Source organism: Nannospalax galili, unplaced genomic scaffold (genome assembly GCF_000622305.1).
Source record: "Nannospalax galili isolate Female #2095 unplaced genomic scaffold, S.galili_v1.0 scaffold78, whole genome shotgun sequence".
Classification (NCBI taxonomy): Eukaryota; Metazoa; Chordata; class Mammalia; order Rodentia; family Spalacidae; genus Nannospalax; species Nannospalax galili.
This window is the reverse complement of record NW_008343387.1, coordinates 2155253-2180173: the sequence shown is the minus strand read 5'-3', so window position 1 is coordinate 2180173 and position 24921 is coordinate 2155253. Positions and strand designations below refer to the sequence as shown.

General features: G+C 39.9%; 1 protein-coding gene across 5 annotated transcripts in view; it reads right to left on the bottom strand.

Moving 5' to 3' along the window:
• The window catches only part of Klhl32 (kelch like family member 32), a 232186-nt gene that overhangs the window by 129741 nt on the left and 77524 nt on the right, over nt 1-24921 (bottom strand). For all 5 annotated transcript variants that reach the window (XR_003850542.1, XM_008839609.3, XM_008839608.3 and 2 more), the window contains exon 4: nt 1061-1168. Coding sequence is in view for 4 of the 5 variants with exons in the window: in XM_008839609.3 (XP_008837831.1) it covers nt 1061-1168 (108 nt within the window). In the remaining variant the exon portion in view is untranslated. The remainder of the gene's footprint in view (nt 1-1060; nt 1169-24921) is intronic.

Genomic DNA, 24921 nt, shown 5'->3' with positions numbered 1-24921 from the left:
ACATTGATCTATAATATAGATATTGATCAATAATACAGATATTGACCTAGTATTTCATTCCTATTTACACACCAGTAGAGTGTGAGCTATGGGTTACTGATCTCACATGAGAGATGAGAAATGCAGATATGACTATAATTCAGGTGTTAAGAGAGAAATATACACAAGAAATAATTGTAAGCTGACAATTTGCCTCTGTAAACAGGAACATAAACTATATTACTTACTAACCACTATGAAAACGGGTGGCAGGTCTATGTATGAGTATCTGCTTTAATTCCTAAGTTATGAAATTTGGCTGCTTTCACCTCCCCATCTTTGTGCCTTTTATTCAATGTATGAGCCATTCTGTATGTATTTTTATTCCAGCAGCCAGGTTTGTCTTAATTAATCTAAGACATATACTGCAACTATATTGAACCCAAAAAATAACTCAGACAATATCATATACTTTACTAATCATTTAAAGAATATTCAGAAGAAAGGTGAGCTTTCCCACTTTTGAAGAACTAAATACCACTTTCTCTGTGAACTTTGGTGCTGGTCCATGGTAACCACACTTCTCCTGCTTTTGTATATACCGCACGTCTGCTGTAACTCCCTCAGCTTCTTGAGGCTTTAAAATTGCTTTGCTTTTTTTTTAAAATTTTTGGTATGCAGCTCAAACCCAGGGCCTTGTGCACTCTAACACTGAGCTACAAGTTTGCCCTGGCTTTGGTCTTGTTTTTCAGAAAATAAAACTGACTGCATCACTGAACTTAAGTGATACAAGAATCCAACTCATACAGACTCTTTTCCTTATGATGGTTCTTTAGGCAATTTAGAACCTACCCTAGAAAACATAGCTCAGACTGAAATACGATGCTTGCTGAGTAACATTAAGAGTCAAATGGCTCTACTCATCTTTCCATGACTTCAGATAGAAAGTTAGGTAGATGTGACCTTTTTTTTTTTTTTTTTTTAAACACCAACATGAGTAACAAGAAAAGCAATTAAATCCATCTAGGATTATCCATCTAGGATAATCTCTTTTGGTTAGGCACAATTGAACAAACCATACCTGTCCTGTGTATGCAAACTCCAGAGCCTGCTTTAAGCCCAGGCTGGTCACACCGTGTAAATTCACCTCATCAGCTCCACTTTCCACCATGCAAAGGCTGAACATGGCCTGAAATGGGGAAAAGAAAAGAAGAGACTGAATTACAGGATCTAAATAGAAAGAGAGAAACAACATGCCAGGGAAACTGGGAAATAAAGGCTTGACAGGTTAAAATTTGATTTGGCTTTCATTTGCACAAGCCTCTGTACCAGTCTGATAGGCAAAGAGTTACAACAACAACACACACAGCACTGTATCTCTCACGTGCAGACTCGTCCCAGGTGCGTGTTCAAGCATACTGAACACATTTTCTTTAATATGGGGTCTAACAGCTACATAAAGTACAGCAGTCCTGAGCATAAATGGCCAGCTAGATGTGAAGAGTCACACTTTCATTTTCTGATTCTTTGTTTTTATGAGTCATTAGTCCTGTTTCTGGACTGTGTCATACAGTCCTGTATCATACACCCTTTGTTTACTTCACGTGCGGTTACCAATGGTCAAACAGAATTTGACAATTTCAACGGGAAATTCTGAAATTAAGCAATCCTGACTTTTAAATTGTGCACAGTTCTGAGTAGCAGGATTAACTCGCCAATGACCCACCCAGGACACGAATCACCCCTTTGTCTACTGTGTCTGCACTGTATGTTCTATCTACCTGTTAGTCACTTAGATGTCACTTCAGCTACCAGATTAACCAGCATGGCATCACAGAGCAGCCAAATGCTACCTCACAATGTCTCCATCAACTGCTTCATTCCATCACATCATGCAGACAATTATATCATCTCATATCACAGGAAAGGTGATTTATGTCCAATAAAATATATTGAGAGGAGCCATAGTCACATTACTTTTATTATACTGTTCTAATTTAGTATTAGGCTTTGTTATTAAACTTACTATACATAACTTATAAATCAAACTTTTTCAAATTTTGTTTATATCAGAAAAAAATGTAAAAATACACAGGGTTTAACACTATATGTGATTTTAGGCATTTGCTTAAAGATCTTTGAATATATTCCATACTGATAAGGGAGGGCTAATTTATATATAAACGAAATTAAACCAGTACCTCAAAGGGAAATCAGCATATCCATGTTCACTGTAGCATTATTCATAGCAGTCACAGTACAGAGACAACTTAAAAATTCATTAGATGAATAGATATGCCGAATAAAGAGAATACATATATGCAGGCATCTCTGTATAAGAAATTATTCATGAGGTTGGAGAGATGGCTCAGCGGTTAAGAGCACTGACTGCTCTTGTAGAGGTCCCAAGCTCAATTCCCAGCACCCACGTGGTGACTAACAACTGTCCATAACTCCAGTTCCAGGGGATCCAACACAGGCACTGCACGACTGGGGTACACTTACATACATGCAGGCAATACAGTCAAACATAAAAACTAGAGAAATAAAATATTTATTTAATAAAGAAATTATTCATCCCCAGAACAGGAGGAAATCTTCTCATTTCCAACAACATAGGTGAACCTGAAGGACTGTGTTAAGTCAGAAAAGCCAAAGGCAAAGAACGAGATCTCACTCCTAAGCAGACTCTCTAATAGCCAGTTTGGGTGTAGAAGGATGAACAGTGTTTGCCAAGGGCTGGGATGAGGAGGAATGGGGAGCTATCAGCCAAAGAGTAGTTTCACTTACAAAAGATGGAAAAGTTCTGCAGATATGATACACAGCAATGTGACTAATCACTAACAATGGTGTGTTGTATCATTAAAATTTACCAGAAATTTAAATGTTCTCACTAGCAGAGAGAGAGATTAGAGAGCAAAAAAGGAAGAGATAAGAAGGTAGAGAGGAAAGAGGGGAGATAGAGAGAACAATGGTAACTATGAGGTGATGAATACGTTAATTAGTGTACTGTCATTATCCCACAATGTATACATATATGGAAACCTCACGTTCTACACTTGAAATATATGTATAAATGTTGTCAATTTTATTTCAATAAAACTGAAAAGAGAACCTTATGTTTGAAGTCACATTATCCTCAATGTTGTGGGGCATAATGCACAAGGACCAACTGGTAACTCTCAAGCTCCGGGTGTGGATACTGGAACGTGAGTGTGAGCAGACAGAACATCCCTGAGTCAGCTTTCTTATCTGAGAAGTTGGGCTAAAAATTGCATCCATTTTATGGAGTATGAAGAAATGGCTCCTTATAAGAGTGCACACTGCTCTTGGAGAAGACCCAAGTTTGGTTCCCAGCACATAAGTTGGTAAGCACATAACTGTGGGCACATGCATTCACATAAGCACATACCCGGAGACACATACTTATACACATAAGTAAAAATAAAACAATTTTTAAAAAGTTACACTCAGGGTTAAAGACATGGCTTGGTGGTTAAGAGCACTGATTTCTCTTGCAGAGGACCTGGGTTTGGTTCCCACATGGTAGCTAATAACCATCCTTAACTCTGGTTCCAAGGGATCTCTCTCTCCTGGCCTCTGCTGGCATTGCACACACATGCTGTTCTGATACACTTGCAGGTAAAACACTCATACACATAAAATAAAAATAAATAAATAACTCTAAAATACAATAGAAATTATATTCATTTTATGAACTGGCAGATTACATACCAGCAGTGCATAAAAAATATTCAGAATACTGCTTTAGATGCGACAAGCTCTTAGTAAAATTTATGTCTTATAATAACAAAGAAATGACATGAAGTCTCTATGCCATATTCTCTAGGGAACAGAATACATCAGGAGAGCACTGATGATCATCTGTAGCTAGAAATAAAACAGCTAACAGGAAATTGCCTTTAGAATTAGTGGATTTGTTATGTATTTGTAGAAGACAGCCTGAAAACTCAAAACAAAACAATGCAGGGCACAGTATAAAAAATATTATAATCTGGATTGGAGAGATGGTTCAGCAGGTAAGAGCACTGGCTGCTCTTACAGAGGACCAGGGTTCAGATCCCAGCTCCCAAATGGAGACTAACTACAATCTGTAACTCCATTTCCAAGGTATCCTACGCCCTCTTCTGACCTCCACACAGGTGCACTTACATACATTCAGGCAATACACTTATACACATAAAATAATAAAGAAAATATTCTTTTTAAAAAATATTATAATATGTGTAACTCTGACTTTGCTTATGGCCACTATGAATAAAGTCAGACAGAAACTGCAGTCATTTTCAACATCTACTTCTTATTGTAGGAGTGGCTAAGTTTGTAATATTCACTACAGCAATTTCTTTTTCCAGATCTTCTAATCTGTGACTGTGTCTGATGTGGCCAGCCATTCTCTGCATATTACAGGTTCAGGGAAGGATAAAAATGGCTCAAACTACAAAGGAATTATCTGCGTTAATGAAATAGAAATACTTCCAAGGAGCAAAGATTAAAGAAACAAAACAGTCTGCCAGGCGAGTTTTGAAAATCTGCTCTCCTGGAGACTTTCCGAGTGGGTTAATACTGAAATAGAACAGGTATCTTCAATTATAGGGTTGTGAGTCACTAACTTGAAGCTTGGCTTAAAGGAATTGAGGAAAAGTCACAGTTCCTTATATAATGTACATTACATTTGCCCATGTTTGTGTTAGGAGACTGGTAACTGTTTTTAAACCGATACAACAAAATAATTTTCTATAATTGTGTTTTGCAGAGGCAAAAAGAGATTCTTAATTTATCTCATTTATATATTATTTGGATCATTAAAATGAATATATATTGTTTGTATAAATCAAACTGCCCTTAAAGAAAACTTTGTTTTACTTTTAAAAGTAAAATATGTTCAAATCTGTGGAAGAACATGTGGTTCAAATCCATATTCTAAAACCTACTGATCATGTGTACAGCTGATTTGGACATGGGACCTTTGGCTAATTTGTTAACATTTCTGAACCCTGGGCCCTTTATTTGTAAAATGGGGATAATGCTATTCTCACAAGTTTGTCTAAGGTATATTTACAATTATGATTGTGAAGCATAATACCTGGCCCATAATAGATGTTCAATAAATAATAAATTATAATAAATTGCTGTTATAATCCAGGTGGATTATCCTATGCTCCAATATGTCCCTTTCATTTTAACTGAAGTGAGAGCCAAGAAATAGTGTCCCCCCCCCCCAACACCAGTTCCCTCTGGCCGCAGGATTTCATTTGGCCACTTTTTCCTATGGAATGAACCCATCATAAAAACCATCACCATTATGTCTATAAACATGGAATCTCTACTTTGACATGAAACTATATTGCCTTAGAAATTTAGTTAGCTATGTTGGCAGCTGCCTATGATCCCAACACTTGGGAGGCAGAGGCAACAGGATCACTGCAAACTCAAGGCCAGCCTGATCTAGACAGTGAGTTCCAGGAAACCCAGAGCACATAGTGAGACCATGTCTCAAAAAGGCTGTCCCTGAGAGAGAGAGAGAGAGAGAGAGAGAGAGAGAGAGAGAGAGAATAATTTAATGTTGTACAAATTAGATAAAGATAAAATATGTGATTATTAAAGGTCAATGCTTTGCAAATAATAAATTTACAAAGGAAGTAATGGATAACGCTGACGTGAAGAAGAACTCAGTGAAACTCAGCTGCCACTAACTGAGGGTGTGAAACAGTGTGGAGACATTAGCTAGGACCTGTGAATAAACACAGGTAAATGAACAAGTCAAGATGTTTTTTAAAAAACATATGTACAAGCCCAGTGTGATGGTGAATGCCTTTAGTCCCAGTACTCAGGAGGCAGAGGCAGGTGGATCTCTGTGAGTTCAAGGCTAGCCTGGTCTACACAGTGAGTTCCAGGCCAGCTGAGGCTACAGGGAGACCCTGTCTCAAAAAGATAAAAACAATAAATAAATAAATAAATAAATAAACACAAATCTTCCACTGTTCTAAAGTGTCATAAACAAGGAAAATTTGTTCTAAGAAAATATCCTTACATGCTAAATATGGAAACATAAAAATTAGTTGTTAAAGGGAAAGTGCATCTACCATAAGCTAAACACATCAGAAACACAAGTGAATTCAAAGCTAGATTTTTAGGGAAAAAAACACAAAAGAACACATGGCAGCATCCTCCGTCAAGCTACAGTCCTCTGCCAACACCTGGGAGAAGGTTCTACTGAGAAATAGGAAAGCACAAAACAGGCTCTTTCTTGGTTCACACTGTTTGTGTCTGCTAGAGCCTTGGCCAGGCTGAGATTTACAGTCTTCACAGCTTACTCTCGGCTGATAATGTGCTGCCACAACCACAAATCTTTGTAATTGAAAACCCATTTTGCGAGGATGCGGTCCACTTGCAATGCCTACTGCAGAGGGTGCTACAGATGTATGATGTGTTATCCTTTATTTCACATGGAAATGACACAAATTGAGTTCTAAAAATCACAGTCCATGAATTAAGCTGGCCTGGGTCGTTCTTGTTGCCGTACAGTCAGAAGATGAGCTATTGCGTTGAAGTCAGTACATTAAGTCTCAGACTGGAAAAATACCTGAACTGTCTTTTGTGGGGGGACATTCATCCCTTATCTTTTCTGATAGGAAGTGAATTGAAAGTAAACAAGCACTTTCTATTTCATGAAGCCATTGAAAAGCATACCTTGTGACAGCCGCAGTAGATCTTATCTGGCTTAATTCATCTTGCATACTCCGTGTTATACAATTAGCCCACAATGCTTACCACAGCCTTGAGACATTGTTGAGATTTGAACTAAGTTCTGAATCCACAGAGATTACATTTTGTTCAATTTAATGTTAATTGTGATTGTCTTTTATTACATGTTGGTTATAGCTCACATACTAAATGGGTAGTAAATCTCAGTTAATGGGACCCTTCACTTAGTTGTAGTAGCGCCTTTTCTTTCTATTATGGGAGAGAAGATCCTGACCACAGTTCCTCTAGAATATTTATTTTTTTTACATCATAAATGGGAAAGGAATTCAGTCCATCTGGGAAGCTTAATGGCCTAAAAGAGTGGGGATATTTGGTGGGAGGGTTTATTTCTTCCTGCACTATAACTGTTTTAGGTTTTTGCAAACAGTACAGCATTACTCTCCAGGAATAGTTAACCACAGAGGACAATGGTAAAATTATAATGCCACAATTATAATTAGGCAGCAAAATTGATATCATTCAAATACCAATTTTTCCTCACCTCACTACATAAAATAAACTCATCTTAGGTGCTAAAACTCGTGCTACACATTGGTTTTCCGAGCATCTTAAAACAGGTAGCTTGTTATTCAAAGGACAAGTGCTGCTTCACAGGTTTGCTCTGGGTACAGGTGCTTTCTAAAGGAACTACTCCGTGATAATGAACCCGCAACACAAGCACCGCCATGGACTATTCTGTGTGCTTTAGAACTTGCTTCCTCTTGAAGTGGTTGTTTCAACTACCTGGGTCTTCTGGAATAGAAAAGAATGGAATTGAAAAAAGACACAAGTCAAACTGGTTTGTTTTGTTTTGTTTTTTTAGGTTAATGTAAATGTGAAGGCCAAAAACTACTGCCCACCACAGATATGACAAAACTCCAAAGGAAAGTATTTATCCATGACAGCTGTTATGCATGCTAGAGGGTGAGGCGGCCTTGGGTCACTCTTTCTCAGGCACTGACCTCTTCTGCTGCTTCCCTCATCTTCTAGCCTATCAGTTGAAAACAAGAGCCCAGCACTCTCCTGCCTATGATGTAAAAAAGCCCATTTTAAAAACTCTGTCCCAAATCTGTCTCTTTCAGACACTCTCCTGTATAGAGATCTATCTGTTTTCATTTGGTAGCCAGTGGTATAATCCTCCTTTTCAAGACCTTCTGCGGGTACCCTGGCTGAGACTTCCTGGATTTCCTGCATTTTGACAACTGTCCAAAGACAAAATTTAGGGTCTATATGAAGGAGTGCTGAGCAGATGTGATGTAGAGTCTCTATGAATTAGGCATAGTAGGGAGAACTATGAGAGAAGGGCTCTTCTGAAAATAGCAATATCAGAAAAGGTTGAAAAACTGGAAAGGAATAAAGCAAGCAAGTGAGGAAGCACAGTGCAGGACTTTGCACTAAAGGAAATATGACAAGAATTCAGGGAGCATCTGCAACACAGAGAAGAGGCTCTCACATGACTCGTCAGAGCTGCCCAGGATATGCTAAGGAGTCATAACTAAGCTGACTTCTCTCCTACAAATAGATTTTTCAGTTTCTTGTCTGCTTTTCTTGTTTTTGTTTGTTTGTTAGAAGAGGCTCTCATTCTGTAACTCAGACTGACTTTGAACTCCAGATTCTCCCGTCTCAGCCTCTGGTGCAAGAGGAAGCCGAACGAGGGTTTTAAAACTACTAGGTGCTTCAGCGTCATCTGGCCTGTTGCTCCAGATGTAGCACTGGCCTTGCTGAAGAACCTGTTAGAAACAAAGAAATCTGGGTCCCATCCCACACCTCTTGAATGGGGAGTTATGTTTTAATGGCAGTTCTAGGCAGACTACATGCATCTAAATGTTTGAGAGGCATGGCTGTGGGCAATCCTGCACCCTTCGCATATCTGAATATACGAAGTGTTGAGACACCCGACACCCTATCGAGTTGTTTCTTGATGAAGAAATATCGATAAAATTGCAAGAACAACAAATGATAATCAACATCTTGAAAACCTTCTCCTTCTACTAGAAAGTCAGTAAATTCACAGTCATTTCTGTTTAATGGCCCTTCTGATGTCTGATGACAGTTCTTAAGTCTCTGGAAATAGTGCCTATCTGAATTCTGAGTCCCAGCACTAGAAATCCTGTTGTCTGGGCACAAGGGCTGAGCCCAAATTTCAGCAGGTCAGAATTTATCCCCAGATTCAGAAGGGATGAGGAAAATACCGCTGAAGAAATAAAAGTATTTTTCTGAAAGAGAAAATCGTGAATTCAGGCCATGTTTTTGAAGGAGTGATCATCCTATCATCTTGGCTGGGGCACTGGTAAAAGCCTTCAGGAAAATACTTAGTCTACCTCCTATTCCTCACTTATATGGGTGCATTTTCTCAGGTCCATTTCTTCTTTTTTAAATATTTTATTCGTTATTTTTATTTTATGTGTATGAGTGTATCCCCACGTGTAAGTGGACCACGTCATGCAATGCCTATGGAGGTCAGAAGAGGGCGTTGGACCCCCTGGAACTGGAATTTTTTGGATGTTTGTTAGCCACCATGTGGGTTCTGGGACCCAAACCTGGGTCTTCTGCAAGAGCAGCCAAGTGCTCTTAATCACTGAGCCATCTCTCCAGCCCCACTTCCTTGTTTTCATGTTTTCTTGAAAAGGAATTTCAAGTAGCTACCTTAGAGCTGCTTTTGGCACAAACCACTCAAAATATAAATTTGAAATTTAAAAAGTAGAAGCTCAAGGGCTGGAGAGATGGCTCAGAGGTTATCAGCAGTTATGAGCACTGGCTGCTCAATTCCCAGCACCCACATGGAGGCTGACAACTGTCCATAACTCCAGTTCCAGGACATCCTCCACCCTCTTCTGAATTCTGTGAGCATTGCACAACACAAGTGCATTTACACACATACAGGCAATACACTCATGCACAAAAAATAAAAACAATTTTTTAAAAGTAGAAGCTCAGAGGAGAGGTAAATAAAACCAAGATTGCCTAAAAACCTATAAAGAAATGTGCTATTTCATATACTTAATTAAAAACACACACATAAGTGTGTTTGTGTAACAAAAATCCCCGTGCCCGGCAAGGGTAACCTCCCTTTAAATTACTGGGTCAGAGTAGTCCAATAGACTAATATAGGCTCCTAGAACTTGAAGGGAAGATTGCCTATTGTCTCCTAGAACTTGAAGTTAAGATCCTATTGCTGAAGGCACCACATGTTTTGAATACAGGACTTGGAAAAATTGAGCTGGAACTGATCTGGAAGCCTCCTCCCTGAAGGTGAGTACTCATAATATTAGAAAGCACTATACAAGCTGCCAAGGGAGAAAAACAATCAATGACCCTATCTTGCTGTAAAGCCTATGAACCACAACAATGGCCAGCCCAGAAAACTATCTCTAATGATGCAACAGTGGCACTTTTATCTTGGGGGTGATCAACAGTTGTCTAGTTGGACTTAAGGTGCACTCAATAGGAGGGACTCTACATATGCTACTGTAAACAAAACTAAGTGCACATGGTTGGAGAGGTCATAGACCATAAAGAAGAACATACTAATGTCATTTTCTAACTAATGTAATTACTTACTATATTCCAAATACTTATCCTTAAGTTCACAGATAGGGTTAGCTTTCAGCACTCACCAAAGATGTTTCTTTTTGCAACAGATGGAGACTATTATAAAATCCCACAACTAATCAAAATGCACAGAATAAGTGACCATGTGCTTCCTAGCCCCAACTGATACATCTAAAATGAAACCCCTGCAACTAAGGCTCAAGGAACTTGTGGAAGAGGGGCAGAACATTCCGAAGAGCCAAAGAACCAGATAACTTATTCCAGACACTCCACGGAAGCTGTAGCCATGAAATCTCTGCAATACAGGTACCTAACTATGACCTGCATAATAACACCACCAGTGGCATGCCAGTGTGGACAGGGAAATTTCACAGGGTCCCTACATGAAGAGGGACAGGCAAGCAATGGATGCTAAGGGAGGGAGAATCAAGTTTTTACAGAGATGAGTTCCCTGATAAGTCATCCAATCTCAAGTTGTCATATGTACATATGAGCACCACTAAATGGGTGCATATATATATATATACATACACATATATACATATATATGTGTATATATATATAAACAATAATAATCAAAGAAGAGAACAAGAAATTGAGGTGGGAGAGATATGTGAGGAGTTGGAGGGGGAGAGAGAGGGGTGGAAATGATGTAAATATAGTGTTTATATATAAAATTTTCAAAAAATAAAAATTAATAAACAAATTAACTAAAAAAGAAAAGTAACAATTCAAACCAGTTTCCACTGAAGAATAATAAGCGAGTTCCTTGGCTGTCCAATCTGATATCAGTAATGGCTTCCTGGGGCCCTGTTGAAGACTGTGAAGCCACAACTAGCTCTCATAGGAATGGTTATCACATAGCTATAAGATGTGTCATAGGGTATAATCAGGGCCCAGGAGCAAACAAGTACCCAAACACAGTTTTGCTCTAGAAATCACAATGCCATCCACAAAAATCCATTTCTCTTTTCTACAGAAAAGTTTTTGGAAGGATACTGAAGATAACAGTATGAACTCAAGTTAAGGATCATGTATTATGCTACTCTCTTACGATTCAAAGCAAAGGCCACCCTGATGATATACCTGTAAACCCAGCACTAAGGAGGCTATGACACAGTGCTCAAGGCCAGCCAGCCTGTGCTATGTAGCAAGATCCCATGTCAAAATTATAGTAAAACCCCAGACTACCTCAATGCTGCAGAGCTTACCTGACAGGAGTAGGCTTTGGGTTCCAGCCCCAGTACCACAAAACAAACACATCTTACATAAGCTATAGATTATTCAAAATTTTAACTTAAACTTTCAATAGTCCTCATTTTCTTTTTCTTTAACATTTTACCATAAAATAAGCATATTAAACTTAAACATACAGATGCCTAGTCCACGAGTGAAATTTCTTTTCAAACTTTCATTTGATTCGCCATTATGGTTTGCAAGTTTGAGTCAGGCAACACACCCTGGAGTCACTCACCTATCATTGCGCATACACACAGAAGAGGGTAGGCGCCCCCAATAACAGACTGCTTCATCCAACTCCATTAGGGCTAAGCAAGAGTTTAGGACATTCCTAATCTAAGGCAGAGCAGACTAGCTCAATGAATACGAAGTTCAGGTCTTGCTAAATGTGTAAGTTCACTGTCTCTACAAATATACTAGATGGTTTGTGTACACAGGCTAAGGCAAAGCCTTCACATCTTATAAAATGAGAAAAAGGAGCCTAGAACTAATCCACAAGAATTAAAAAATCTTTAAAACATAACTGGATTCTTTTAATCTTATAAGAATCTATACTTATTTCTCAAAATTTATATATATTTTATATTTGCATATATACATACATATCATTCATTTTTATTTTTTTTGAGTGAAACAAATTTTGTCCTATAATTAGGGAGAGGGTCAGTGACATGGCTTAGTGGGCAAAGGCATCTGCTGCCAAGCCTGATAACTTGAGGTCAATTCCTGGAGCCTACATGGTGAAAGGAGAGATCTGACTCCCTGTACTGTGACTCCCACACATATTCTGTGCCATGCCTACACACACACACACGCAGGCACACACACAAAATAAATAATAAATAAACAAATGAGAATTAATAACTTCTAGATACTACTATTGCCCCATTTAAACATGAGGGAGTAGAGAACAAGTGAATTCTTCAGAGTCTGACTTTGTTCTTCCCTTTCAGAACAGTTAATAAACTGGGAAAGTACTAAGCCTTTCAATTCAAAGAGAAGCAGAGACATGTGACTGTTTAGATATACAGATATCCTCTCCTTTGCGCCTTCCAACCACAGTTGACCCCTAAAGAGTAAATTCTCACTGCCTGCTTGGGCTCTGCATTATTATTACCTATTATTGAATCTCACAGGAGGCTGATTTCCATAAGCTGTGGCAGTAACAGGGAACATGACATAGATACAATATGAGCACAAAGTAGTAAGAAAGATTTAGTATGAAATCTTTCATCACATTAAGAGTCAGATTTCTCAAATGAGAAGAATATTGGTGATTCAGTCTTTCAGGAATCCAGGCACCCAAGCCCAGAATTCAATCAACATCAGATGGGCTAATTAAAAGCAATTGATTCAACAAGCAGCTGGATCATCCCACAGTGTGGACAATTCATTCTGAGTCAGTTTTTACAAAGATGATAAACAAAATTGTAAGCTTGCAGATCCAGATAATTATTCATAAGGTTCACATGATCAGCTGTCTTGTCCCACTTTTATAAAACATCTGCCTTCACTCAATCCTCAATTTTAAAGGTTTACAATTTCATCAGCTTTATTATCCCTGGAACATGTTCTTTCAGATGAAGTTGACATTACGTGTGTACATGAGATCAAATAGCATGAGTGAAATTTTTATTGTAAATAAAACAGCATGGAAGTTATAATTTTGAAAGCATTAAAAAGATATGAAAGAAAAAATGAAATAATCTTTTCACACATTTGAAGCAAATACATATAAAGCGCTCAGCACAAAGGCTGCCATAGTGCAAATGACGCCAAGTGTTAGCTAGTATGATTGCTTTGTGAATATTTTTCTAGTTTCACAGTACTTATATTGAGTGTAAATGAATTCATTCAAATAAACGAATAAAACACAGAGCAGAGTTCACCGTTCTCTAGTCAGCATAACGAATACAGGGAGCCACAAGTACAATGATGAAATAATAGTCATCTGGCTCAGAACTGGGAGCAATTTCTCGGGCACCAAATCAGATTATTAAAAAAAGGAATATGATGAAGTCTATTTAAAAAGGAAATGATATTTGACCACTATCACTATTAACTTGTAACTTCACCTTGAATTCAAAAAGAATTCTATTTTCAATGAATGTCCCCAGTGTTAAAGGAAATGAAGCTATGATTATTAGAAACAAAACTACATGACTGAATGGCACTCCAAAGTTCCTCCCCACAGCACATCTGAGAATCAGCTTTCTCCAGTTTTTCCACTGTGTGCAGCCAGGCAATTAACACTGATCAAATGTCCACCAAGTGAGAGGCTCCAGGCAGACTGTGAAATCTCACATGATTGCTTCATTGGCTTTGCTGAATGTCAAGGCCATCGTTAATGGTGCTTCTTTTTGGTAGATACTGATTAACCATCATATACAAGTTACAGAATGCTTACTTCGACTCATAAACAAGAGTCTCTTGTGACTTAGGTAAGAAACTGAGCATATTTGGAACTCTGGGTAATTTTTATTTATTTTGTGGTTATTTTTAACAGATCCTCAGGACTATACATTTTGTGGATTTTTGTTTGATGGCTGGTGTGCACTGCCCCAAACTGCCTCCTGGCTTAATAAAACCAATGTCCAGTCCAGACTAAGCCAGCTGGATCCAATGAAAAGCAAATATCTGCTGGGTTACTAGTCTCTGGGACTCAGCACTTAAAATCTGCTTCTCAGTAGTATACATCCTCTAAGACTCTAAGACAGTCTACGTGGGAGAGGGGTACAGTCCTCACTCTTCTGGGTTTTGTCTCAGGCTTAGCAAAGCCATGGATAAAGAAGATAGACACTACAACCCTGTCTCTGAACTTGTCTGCTCCCCGTCTCCACACCAGCTACCACAGAGATCTGGATGAATTTATTTTAATGAAAATCACTTTGACATGTGAAAGCTGAAAAACAGGTGGAACTGATTGGCTTTATATTCTCAGTGGCATCTATGGATCCAGGGACATCATCACTGCTGGATAAACGTGAGGGCATGTATTCAACTCAACTGAGAATGTATGAAAAAGCCATTTGCAAATCTACTTTACAAACTAATTTAAAAATATTTTAAAACCTTTTTTTGATTTAGTCATTTTTATGTGTATGAATGTTATGCCTGAATGCATGTAAGTGCACCCATGTTGTGCAGCGCCTGTGGAGGACAAAAGAGGGAATCAAATCCTCTGGGACTGGAGTTATGGACAGTTGTTAGCCACCATGTGGGTGCTGGGATTCAAAATCAGGTCTTCTGCAAGAGCACCCAGAACTCTCAACTGCTGAGCCATCTCTCCAGCCCCTCTCCCAAATATATAATTTTTTAAAAAAGGAATTTGATGTACAAGTATCTCTGCAATAGGATGAGTCCTTTGGTATAAAAATGGTATAACTGGGTCAAATGGTAGGTTCATTTTTAGTTTTTGAGGAGTTCGCCACACAGTGTACCATGTTTGTTGCTGCTCTTTTCACAGTAGCTAAGAGTTGGAGGCAACTTAAGTGTCCCTCAGCTGACGAGTGGATAATAAAAATGTGGTACATTTACACAATGGAGTTCTACTCAGTGGTAAAAAAAGACAAAATCATGAAATTTGCAGGTAAATTGATGGAACTAGAAACTGTTATTAAATGAATTAACACAGGCTCAGAAAAATAATCTTCATTTGTGGATCCTAGCACCAAATCCTTATATGTGACTATATAGCCTCATGTAACTGCAGGAACCAGGAAAATGGAAAAGAACCAGGGAGCTAAAGGGAAAGAAGAAACCCTAGAGAGAAGAACAGTAGGAGACAGGCATTATTAAGGGAGAAATGGGCAAAATGGGGGTATTTAAATGGGAGTCGGGAAGGAGGGCTATACAAGGAACTATGGGGAGAAAGGGAAAGAAGAAGCTCAAGAGAGATGGGACCATAGGAGACTGGAGTTATCAAGGGAGAAATGGGGAAAATGTGAATGCTTCAAATGTGGAGGGCAAGGAGGGAGGTTTAGGCAGGGAGAGAGAGGAGAGATAAATAATGCCTAACTAGTTTAAAAAAAAAAACAGAGGCAATCATATTAGTCTAAAAACCTACTGACAAATTACACATACAATATCCCTACATGAGTCCATATGTATACTTGAAGACTACATAACAAGAAATAGTGCCAGACAGGAGAAACCTTCCTTTGTGTTGTTGGCCAGAGCAGTCCAAGAGACTCCCCAAATTATACAGGCTTTTTCCACAGCCCTTGATTCCTCCTAGAACTTGAAGATAAGAACCTACTGCTGAAGACAGGACATACTTCACACACAGGACTTGGAACAATGGAGCTGGAACTGACCTGGGAGACACCTCCCCTGAAGGCAGCTCTCATAGCTTTGGAGAGCACTACGCAAGCTGCTAAGGGAGAACATCAACCAATGGTCCAGCCCCAGCTTCAAGGCCTAATAACCACGTCAATGATCAGCACAGCATACGACATTGGTGCAGTAGTGGCACTTTCATCTTGTAGGTCATCAACAGCTACCTAATTGTACTCAAAACCCACTCAGTGGGAGGAAACTCACATATGGTACTGTAAGCATGGCCAAATACACATGGCTGGCGAGGTCACAAATGTTAGAGAAAACCCCAAGGCTGTCACATCCCTATATGCAAAATATGAATCCTTATATTTACAGACAAGTATCCCAGTCAGCACTCATCAAAGAAGTTGCTTTGCAACAAACTGGTCATACACAGACACTGTGAATTCCCCAAGCCCAAGTGGCACAACTACAATGCAACCTCTGCACCTAAGGCTCACAGAACATAGAACAGGGGTAAAGAGGATACTAATGCATCTCGCAGTTTTCATTAATGAAGCTACCTGGTGCAACCAACAACCAGGAACACAAAAGGTCACAAACGGCCAAAGCATAGAGAGTAAGAGTCTGTAGGGTGTGGGTCCTTGGACAGGACTCCTATATTAAACTTCACCAGGGCTCTGGGACCACTGTGGAAGAGGGGGTGGAAAGATCATAAGAGCCAGGTGGAGGTGAATGACCATATGGAAACAGTCCTACAAGCTCCTGGGACCTTGCTCATATGAACCTACATAAATGGTGTCAGCATGCACAAGACCCATGCAAACTCAAGCAGACAAAATTCCCAGCATAGAACGCAGAAATGGGAAATCCCATTTCTAAACCAGGCCCCAATCTTAATCAAAGAATTACTGGCAGCTGATTACTACTGGGTGAGGAAGAGCTGATCTTAAAGGGAGGGACTCTAGTCAGGATGACTAGACTCCAGTGGATGAACTTGCACTGAGAGATGTCTGGGGACACTAACTTGACACAATAGGCCTTAACATAGATGACAGAATGTATGAATTCCAGTGGGGGGGAGGCTATAGGAGGGTGCCAGTGGGGAAGGGAGTGTAAAGATGATTAAGATTAAGATGTTCTGTATGAAATATACAAAAATTCAATAAAAATTGACCAAAAAAAGTTTGAACAGCAGAATACTGCATGGATGGATAATGCTGATCTTTGAAGTCATGGGGTACCAAATGAAAATTCTAGTGCTAGGTGTGGGATACCTCCCTATGTGTTGTTGGTAAGGAAAGCCTCCAAAACAATACAGACTATCACCATAGCTCTTGGTTGTCCATGACCAGAACTAGATATTAAAACCCTATTGCCGAAGACATAACACTTTGGTTGTAGGACACAGATAAATCAAACAGGCACTGAGCTGGAAACTTCCTCTTCAGTGGACAGCTTTCAAAGAGCCAGGAGGTGCTACGCAGGTTGCCGGATGAGAAATCTTATCAGTGGTCTTATGCAGTTGTAGATCTTACATATCAACCTGCCAGGCAAGAAGTGTCCACTGGTGCAAGAGCGGCATGATTAGGAGGGAATTCTGGCCTGGTGTTGTGAACCTGGTGAATGGCCCATGACTGAAGAGGTCATAGGTTCTGGGGGTAAACCTATTGCTTTTGTTTTACTGAATGGATATGTTATAAACTGCCTCCTAAGTATTTATGCTTATAGCCATAGTCTAGTGCTGCCTGGAACTCACTTTGTAGACCAGACTGGCCTCAGTCTCAGAGATCTACCTGCCTGTCTCCCAAGTGCTGAGATTAAAGACATGTATCACTACACACTGCTAAATGTTAAATTTTTTTCTTGACAATTTTTTAGAAACACAAATAATGCATGACTATAGTTACCAAGAAAAAATAGGTTTAGATAAAACTGAAATCCTACTTTCTATTATGCATGGAGACATATGCCTTTAATCCCAGCACTTGGGAGGCAGAGGCAGGTGGATCTCTGTGAGTTCAAGGTCAGCCTGGTCTACATCATTCCTCATGTATTTGAGTGTTGTGTTCGGTATCTGTATGTGGGAGTGCATACATGCAGAGGCATAAGAAGGTGAGATCCTGTATCGTCACTTTCCACCTTATTGTCATGGGACAAGAGCTCTCACTCAGCCAGTAGTTCAGGGTTTGGGCTAGGCTACCCTGTTGTGCACGCTTGGGATTCACTCAGAAAACATGAAAGTGAAGAATAAAGAAAGTGCAGCATTAGTGGAAATTAATTCAATAAGGCTACTCTCAAATGCCAGGGGTATTTCAGAATTCTTCTTGGGTGTGGCATTGGTTTCTAAAAGACCTTTTAGAGCTGAAGAGACGAGTCAGTGGTGAAGAGCACTGGCTGCTCTTGTAAAGGACAGGGGTTGGGTTCCCACCACCCACATGGTGGCTAACAACGTTCTGTGGCTCCAGGGGATCTGACACCACCTTCTTCCCTCTGCAGGCATTGCACTACGTTGGTGCACTTACATACAGGCAGGTAACACACACATATACATAAAATAATACAAAATAATAAATAAAAATGCATGGAGACATATGCCTTTAATCCCAGCACTTGGGAGGCAGAGGCAGGTGGATCTCTGTGAGTTCAAGGTCAGCCTGGTCTACATAGCAAGTTTCAGGCCAGCTGGGGCTACAGGGAGACCCTGTCTCAAAAACAAAAATCAATCAAACAAACAAACAAACAAAAACTGAAGTACTACTTTTTGAAAGGGCAATGTTTGAACAAACGTCTAAAAACAGCAAAGGAGGAAGTCATATAGGAAAAGATAATTCCAGCAGATGATCACTGTGCACAGGTCCCCAGGTGAGAGTGTGCCAGGCAAGGACAAGGTGACAAGAGGAGAGAGAAGCAAGAGACGTAGGAAGGATCTGTCGTTACTTTGCATGAGTAGACAGAATTGTAGCCTGTGGCCGTTACTACCTGATGCCACATATAACAATGCTTGAATAAGGACATCCTGATTCTAAGCATCCACTTCGTCAAGAGGGATCTGAACTGTTCTGAGAATCTATTTCTTCAGAATTCTCTCAGAACAGTCCTCACAAACAAGGGTTCACTCTTTCTTTCATTGAAACAGGCTCTGTAGAATGAAGGGGGAAGTAAAAGTGGAACCATCTTCTCAGAGGATTATGTTTCTTCTGACCCCTATTGACCTAGACTAGTACACACACTACCACAAGTAGACTATCAATTTAATCAATCCATGCTGTATGCAACACAAATTCATTGCTTCCAATACATATGCAAAACATACACATGTCCATATGTTGTTCGGGGTCAAGGGCAAGGAAGCATCATAAGTTCTATATCTACATTACAGGAGGGGCTCAGGGCTAAGATAAGCTAAGGTAAGATTAACTTTTTGGTTGCAAGGTAAAAGTCATTTGTCCAGAATATGTCCATATTATAAAGGTTATTACCACATTAACCTGTTGAGAAGTGACACCATTTGAGCTATATTTTCAACAGAGTCACTGGAGCTGCCATGCTGAAAACAGTCTCCATGGGACTGCACATTGAAATGGGAGGACGAAGGAGCAGAACACTGCAAAACTCCATTCCAAATATGACGGCAGTTTAGATCAGGGTGACGGTGGCAGGTGTGACTGAAACTTGTACCTACTTTGTAGGTAGAGCTGTGAGACTTGCTGGTAGTCTGGATCCAAAGCACAGGAATCCAGGATGCCACAAACAATTAGGGCCTCTAATAACCATAAAGTTATCAAACAACTAAAATAGAGAAAACTGTGCAACAAGTTTTGGGGATGAATTGAGACATTATGAATACATTAAATTTGTGTTGCTCCCTAAACATTTAAATAGAGGTGGTGAGTAGGATGCTGGATATACAGGATTTTAGGGACAAACATATTAGGCAAGGTTCCCTAAAGGAACAGAACTAGCAGAACAAAGTACATGAAGATGGGTGCCTCAGTCATCCCAGTCCTGTGCAGAAGGCCTGGAGCTCTCCAGGGAGCTACACCAATGGGTTGACAGGATCAGCTTAACAAGGGAATCTGGGGCTGGCAGCTATACTTGTCTGAGCCAATTCCTTATAATAAACTTCTTCTCTAATACAAATTCTCTTCTGGTTCTGTTTCTAACATGTAACCATATAGGATTCTATGTCTGTGTGAGTGTGTGTGTGTGTGTGTGTGTGTGTGTGTGTGTGTGTGTGTGTACACATACCAGAGAGGGGAGAACTTGAAGCGGGGGACAGAAGGGAAGGGACTCCTGACATGCTGCACGATCCGCATGGAAGCTGGGGTGGATGGAAGCCCAGAAGCCTTGCCCAATCCAAATTTTTGAGAAATTGAGACAAACAAGGAAAAACAATCAAATAAGTTTGAAGAAGAACATCCAGTGAGAAGAGAACCTGGAGAATGAGAATGCAGGGTACCAAGAGCCACGTGAAGAAAAAGTTTAAGTAAATAGGAAGTGACTGAGATGCCGAGAAAAGTGGAGACTAGGCACTGATTACTGAACTCGGCTTGATTTTATTTATAATTTACGTACCTATATTAACAAGTAAAACAGTTCCCATTTCTCTTGCTGCCCTTACTATATTTTGGTAATAGAATTATGGTAGTTATAAAATGGGGTGTGTGGCTTTCCATCTTGTTTTAGACTAGAACTGATTTATATAGTATGAGGAACAGACTGAAGTAAAGTGTTGGTAGTACTGGATCGGTTGCTTTTCTGAGGTGGCGTGTGACTATTTGGGCTACCACCCACATTCCCTATATCTTCTCTTTTCTTTGACCCACTTTTGGTAACTTACATTTCTTTAAAGTTTGTTGGTGAAAACTATATCATATTTTTAATAATTATTTTTCTTTTTGTATCTTTAAATTCATTTCTTATACATTGTACTCCTTTTTAAAATAAATCTGAATACTTTAGTCAAAGGTTATCTAATGATTCCATTTGTAAAAATAGTCTATCAGCATTTCATGATAGGAAAAACAAAATGCCTATATTTACCTTTACTTCCTGCTAGGTATTCAATTTATGTCTCTATGCTCCAGACTCCTGGGTGCATGTGTATGTGTGCATATGTGTGTTGAGGCCAGAGGCCAACACTGGGTCTCTTCTTCCTTCACTCTCTACCTTAATTTTGAAACAAGGTCTCTCACTGATATAGAGCTTGCCATTTGGGCTACACTAGCTGGCCAGTGAGTCCCAGGGATTCTCTTGTCTTCCCCTTCTCAACCCATTTTATATGGGTTCTGGGAATCGGAGGTCCTCATGCTTACATGGAAAGCACTACACCCATGGAACCAGCCCTTTCCAATGAAAAGTCTACATAGGTCCCAGTTTTTTGTTATATATTTGGTGTTACTTGTTCCATTAGTCTCCCTGCAAAACTGAATGCTCCTAGCAAACTTTACTCTGTACAGAGAGCAGGATAGCCGGTCTCCTCAGGATGAATTTCTTAAGTGGCCAAAGTTGGTATGAGAACCCTGGGCATCAACACTGGAGAGATTGCTCAGTGGTTAAGAGCACTGGCTGTTCTTGCAGAGGGCCCAGGTTCCATTCCCAGCACCCACATAGCAGATAATAACTGCTAACTCCAGTTCCAGGGGATCCGACACCTTCTTTTGACCTCCATGGGGACTGCATGACACAGGTATACTTACATACATGCAGGCAATACACTCATACACATAAAAATTAAAAATAATAAAATAAATAAGAACCTTGGACATCTAGAACTTCCTACTAGAGTTGATTTGCCTTCTATCTCCGAGCTCAAGTAAAAGTCTTTTAGGCATACCTACTTGGCCCTCTTTGTTAATTTTCAAAATCTCAAGTACACTACATGGAATATCCATAAAGACATGCCCAAGGTTCTCTTTTGAAAGCATTATAAAGTGTTATGCTGATTTGTTTCCCAAATTCCATTCAACCAACGTTTTACACCAGGAAGTCATTGCTCTGATGAGGAACTATGCATCGGAGCAGGACACGGGTGAGCATGAGCTTGAGAATTTGGGCCCTGGAGCCCAAGAGATGAGGGTTTGTATCTTGACGGGGTTCCTCATTTCTTATGTGACTCTGGCTGGGCATGATCGCTTGCACCTATAATCCCAGCATTTGGGAGGCTATGAGTTTGAGGCCAGCCTGGTACATGTGGTGAGTTCTAGGCCTTCCCAGGCTATAGCATGAGATATTGCCTCAAAAAAAAATGTACTAAAAGTACTAAGATAAAAAGAATCCTGATATTTTTAGGAGAGGTAGATACAAAGATATTAATTCTATATTAAAGTGTTAGCTGATAGAGTAAAGGTAAAATGATATTTTTCCTATCAAAAATATTTCAAAATCCACATTACTGAAGCTTGACTTAATGCTATCAGATTTTGTCTGTGAAAAACTAAAAGGTTTTATTTGTCACTTTATAAATTATCAACATGTGATCCCAAGTTTATCTAAAAAAAAAAAACCCAAGGTGTATATTAGAGAGATTTGGAGGATAAATCACAAAAAGGTCAAAGGGAAGATGAGAAAGAACGGTGTGAGAGCAATCCAGAACGAGGGATGCGCAGAGCCTCGGGGATGCCAGGACGTCAGAGGGAGAAAAGACACCTGAAGTTGTGGGTGGAGAGAGACAAGCAGAGGAGTGAAGAGAGTGGGGTTCCAATTGAAACACTCCACCCTGGCTTCTTTATGACCTGCTGTAGTGGCTACTGGGCAACTCTAAGTGTCCATCCAGGAACTATGACTTCAGGGCTACAACAGGAACTGAATGTGGTGCAGGCCCAGGGTGAATGACTACAGCAACCTCTGCCCTATGACGCTTGCAAATAGATTTGAGCTCATTAGCCACAAAGTTGAGGTTTTTTTCTCTAATTAAATAAATTTAATTGTTATGGCCTATCCTTCCCTTTAACTTTTGGCTTCTGGTCCTGTCACAAGAGCTGTGACCCACAAAGCACTCATCAGGACAGCCCTCAGTGAGCAAGGGTAGGAGTGGTAAGCTGGAACTACGTTCTGCTACGTTCTGCTTCAGAACTGTCTCCTCAGATACTCATTATTGTGCTGATGCCACTGACATCTTTTAGAGCAGTGGCTCTAACATTTATATATTCAAAAATTATATAACTATACAATATTAGAATCTGTCTTGTACATTGTAAGTCCCAAGACATAAATAAAATTGTTATAGAAATTTACAGATAGTAAAAAGGAAAAATATATAACCAATTTTGTTCCATGGTTCCACAACTCACCTGTATCAGGGATGCAAAACTCCCACTTGAAAGATCATTGGCAGTTGTGCTAATTTTTCATTTTTAACCTTTTTCTAAAATAATTTATTATTTATGTGTATGTGTGTGGATATGTGCACATGAGTGCAGGTGCCTGGAGGCCAGAGGTACCAAATCTCCTGGTGCTGGTGTTACCAGTAGTTTTGAGTCACCTGATGCTGGTGTTGGGAACCTGCGAGATCCATGGAGTCAGAAGGCTCCCTTCATAAAGACTTAGGTAGATGAATATACTTTCACTTGGAGCACAAGGAAATGGCAGAGTTACTGATTCCTCCTTCCTGTCCCCTGCCCCACCTTACTCCACTTTACCAGGACTTATTCTGCCTAACTTTTGAACCTCCTGCAGGCAGTCTCCCTTAGTAGGAACCAAACACCTTTCTGTTTTTGTTCAAATTCTCCAGTCCCGCAAGGTAGCCCAAACCATCCAATCCAGAGAGAGGAAAGGGGACTCTATCCATCCTCCAAAGATAGAAAAACCCAGCGCCTTCAGGGGAACAGGGACTCTGGCTACAGATCCCCTCTTCCTATGATGAGTGAGTTCTATTGCGTGCTGTGTGATATGTGTACTTTCACTTTCAATGAAACATGGTTGAGTGCTCTGACTGAAATTAATAAGCCTGTTTTCAAGACCCCCCCACCCCACCCTTGAGACGGTAACAAACCAAACTCAGGTCCTCTGCAACAGCAGTATGCCCTCACCACTGAGCAATCTCTCTTTTAATCTCTTAATCTTCATGACAACAAATGTAGGGACAATAACTTTATCCTCTAAAATGTCCGTGATAAAAGGGGAGATGACCTAATTCAGTAAGCTGGCAAGCTGAAGTTGGCTTGATTCTCACAATATGCCATTTTTTCCTTTGCCTCAGTGGATGATAAACATTTCAGCTTCGAGAACCTTGGAAAATTAATATAATTGTGATTGAAGGCATTTCTGGAGCTTATTTCAAAAGGCTGAATAGCTTCTAAGTACATAGGTAGGCTGCTTACTAAATGCTACTTTACCCTTCCTTGGAATCAGAATTCCTTAACTGCATCTTTCCTTGTTAGGACTGATGAGTGTGTATTTCTGTGCTGGGGAAGCTGCTTCAGGGTCGTCCTACTACTAACAGAAAGATTACCCAGCACGCGGGTGACTGTTGTTATTTCTACGTACTGCTACTGTCTTGGTAGATATTTTTTTTATGATTAGGTACTACTAGGACCCTTTTTTCAGAGAAACCAGGCCACAAAAAAACTGTCACCAACATTCCTAAGACAATGTGACAAGCTGACAATACAGGAAAGGCCCTTGAAAAACCGCCCAACACTAGCTCCTCCTATCTCCTGATGCTGGAACAGCACAGGATATCGGAATCTGAGTCTTCAGCAGCAAACTTTTACAAACTCCTATAAAGCCCAGGAGTGTTATTCCCCACAGGAAAACACGAGATCCCTTTTCAGAGGACTTACTAAAGCTCATTCTTTAAGGACTAGAAGCAGTAAATATCCTTCTCAGAAAACTGCGTGCTCGTCTAAACCAAATATGTCATTCCTTTCCCTTTTTGTTTTCAGATAAGGAATCCACTTATTTGTAGACCCTCTGTATAGCTTTGCTGTTCTTTATATCTGAGAGCCATAATGAGCTCCTCTTTCCCCACACTTTCAGGTGGTGTCAGTGAGCCAGGTCCACAGAAAGGACAAGCAGAAGCACATGTGGAATTCACTGAGACTTCAGGGAAATATTCATGCCGGCTGACTAATGCGAAGGTGCTTGTATTGATAGACT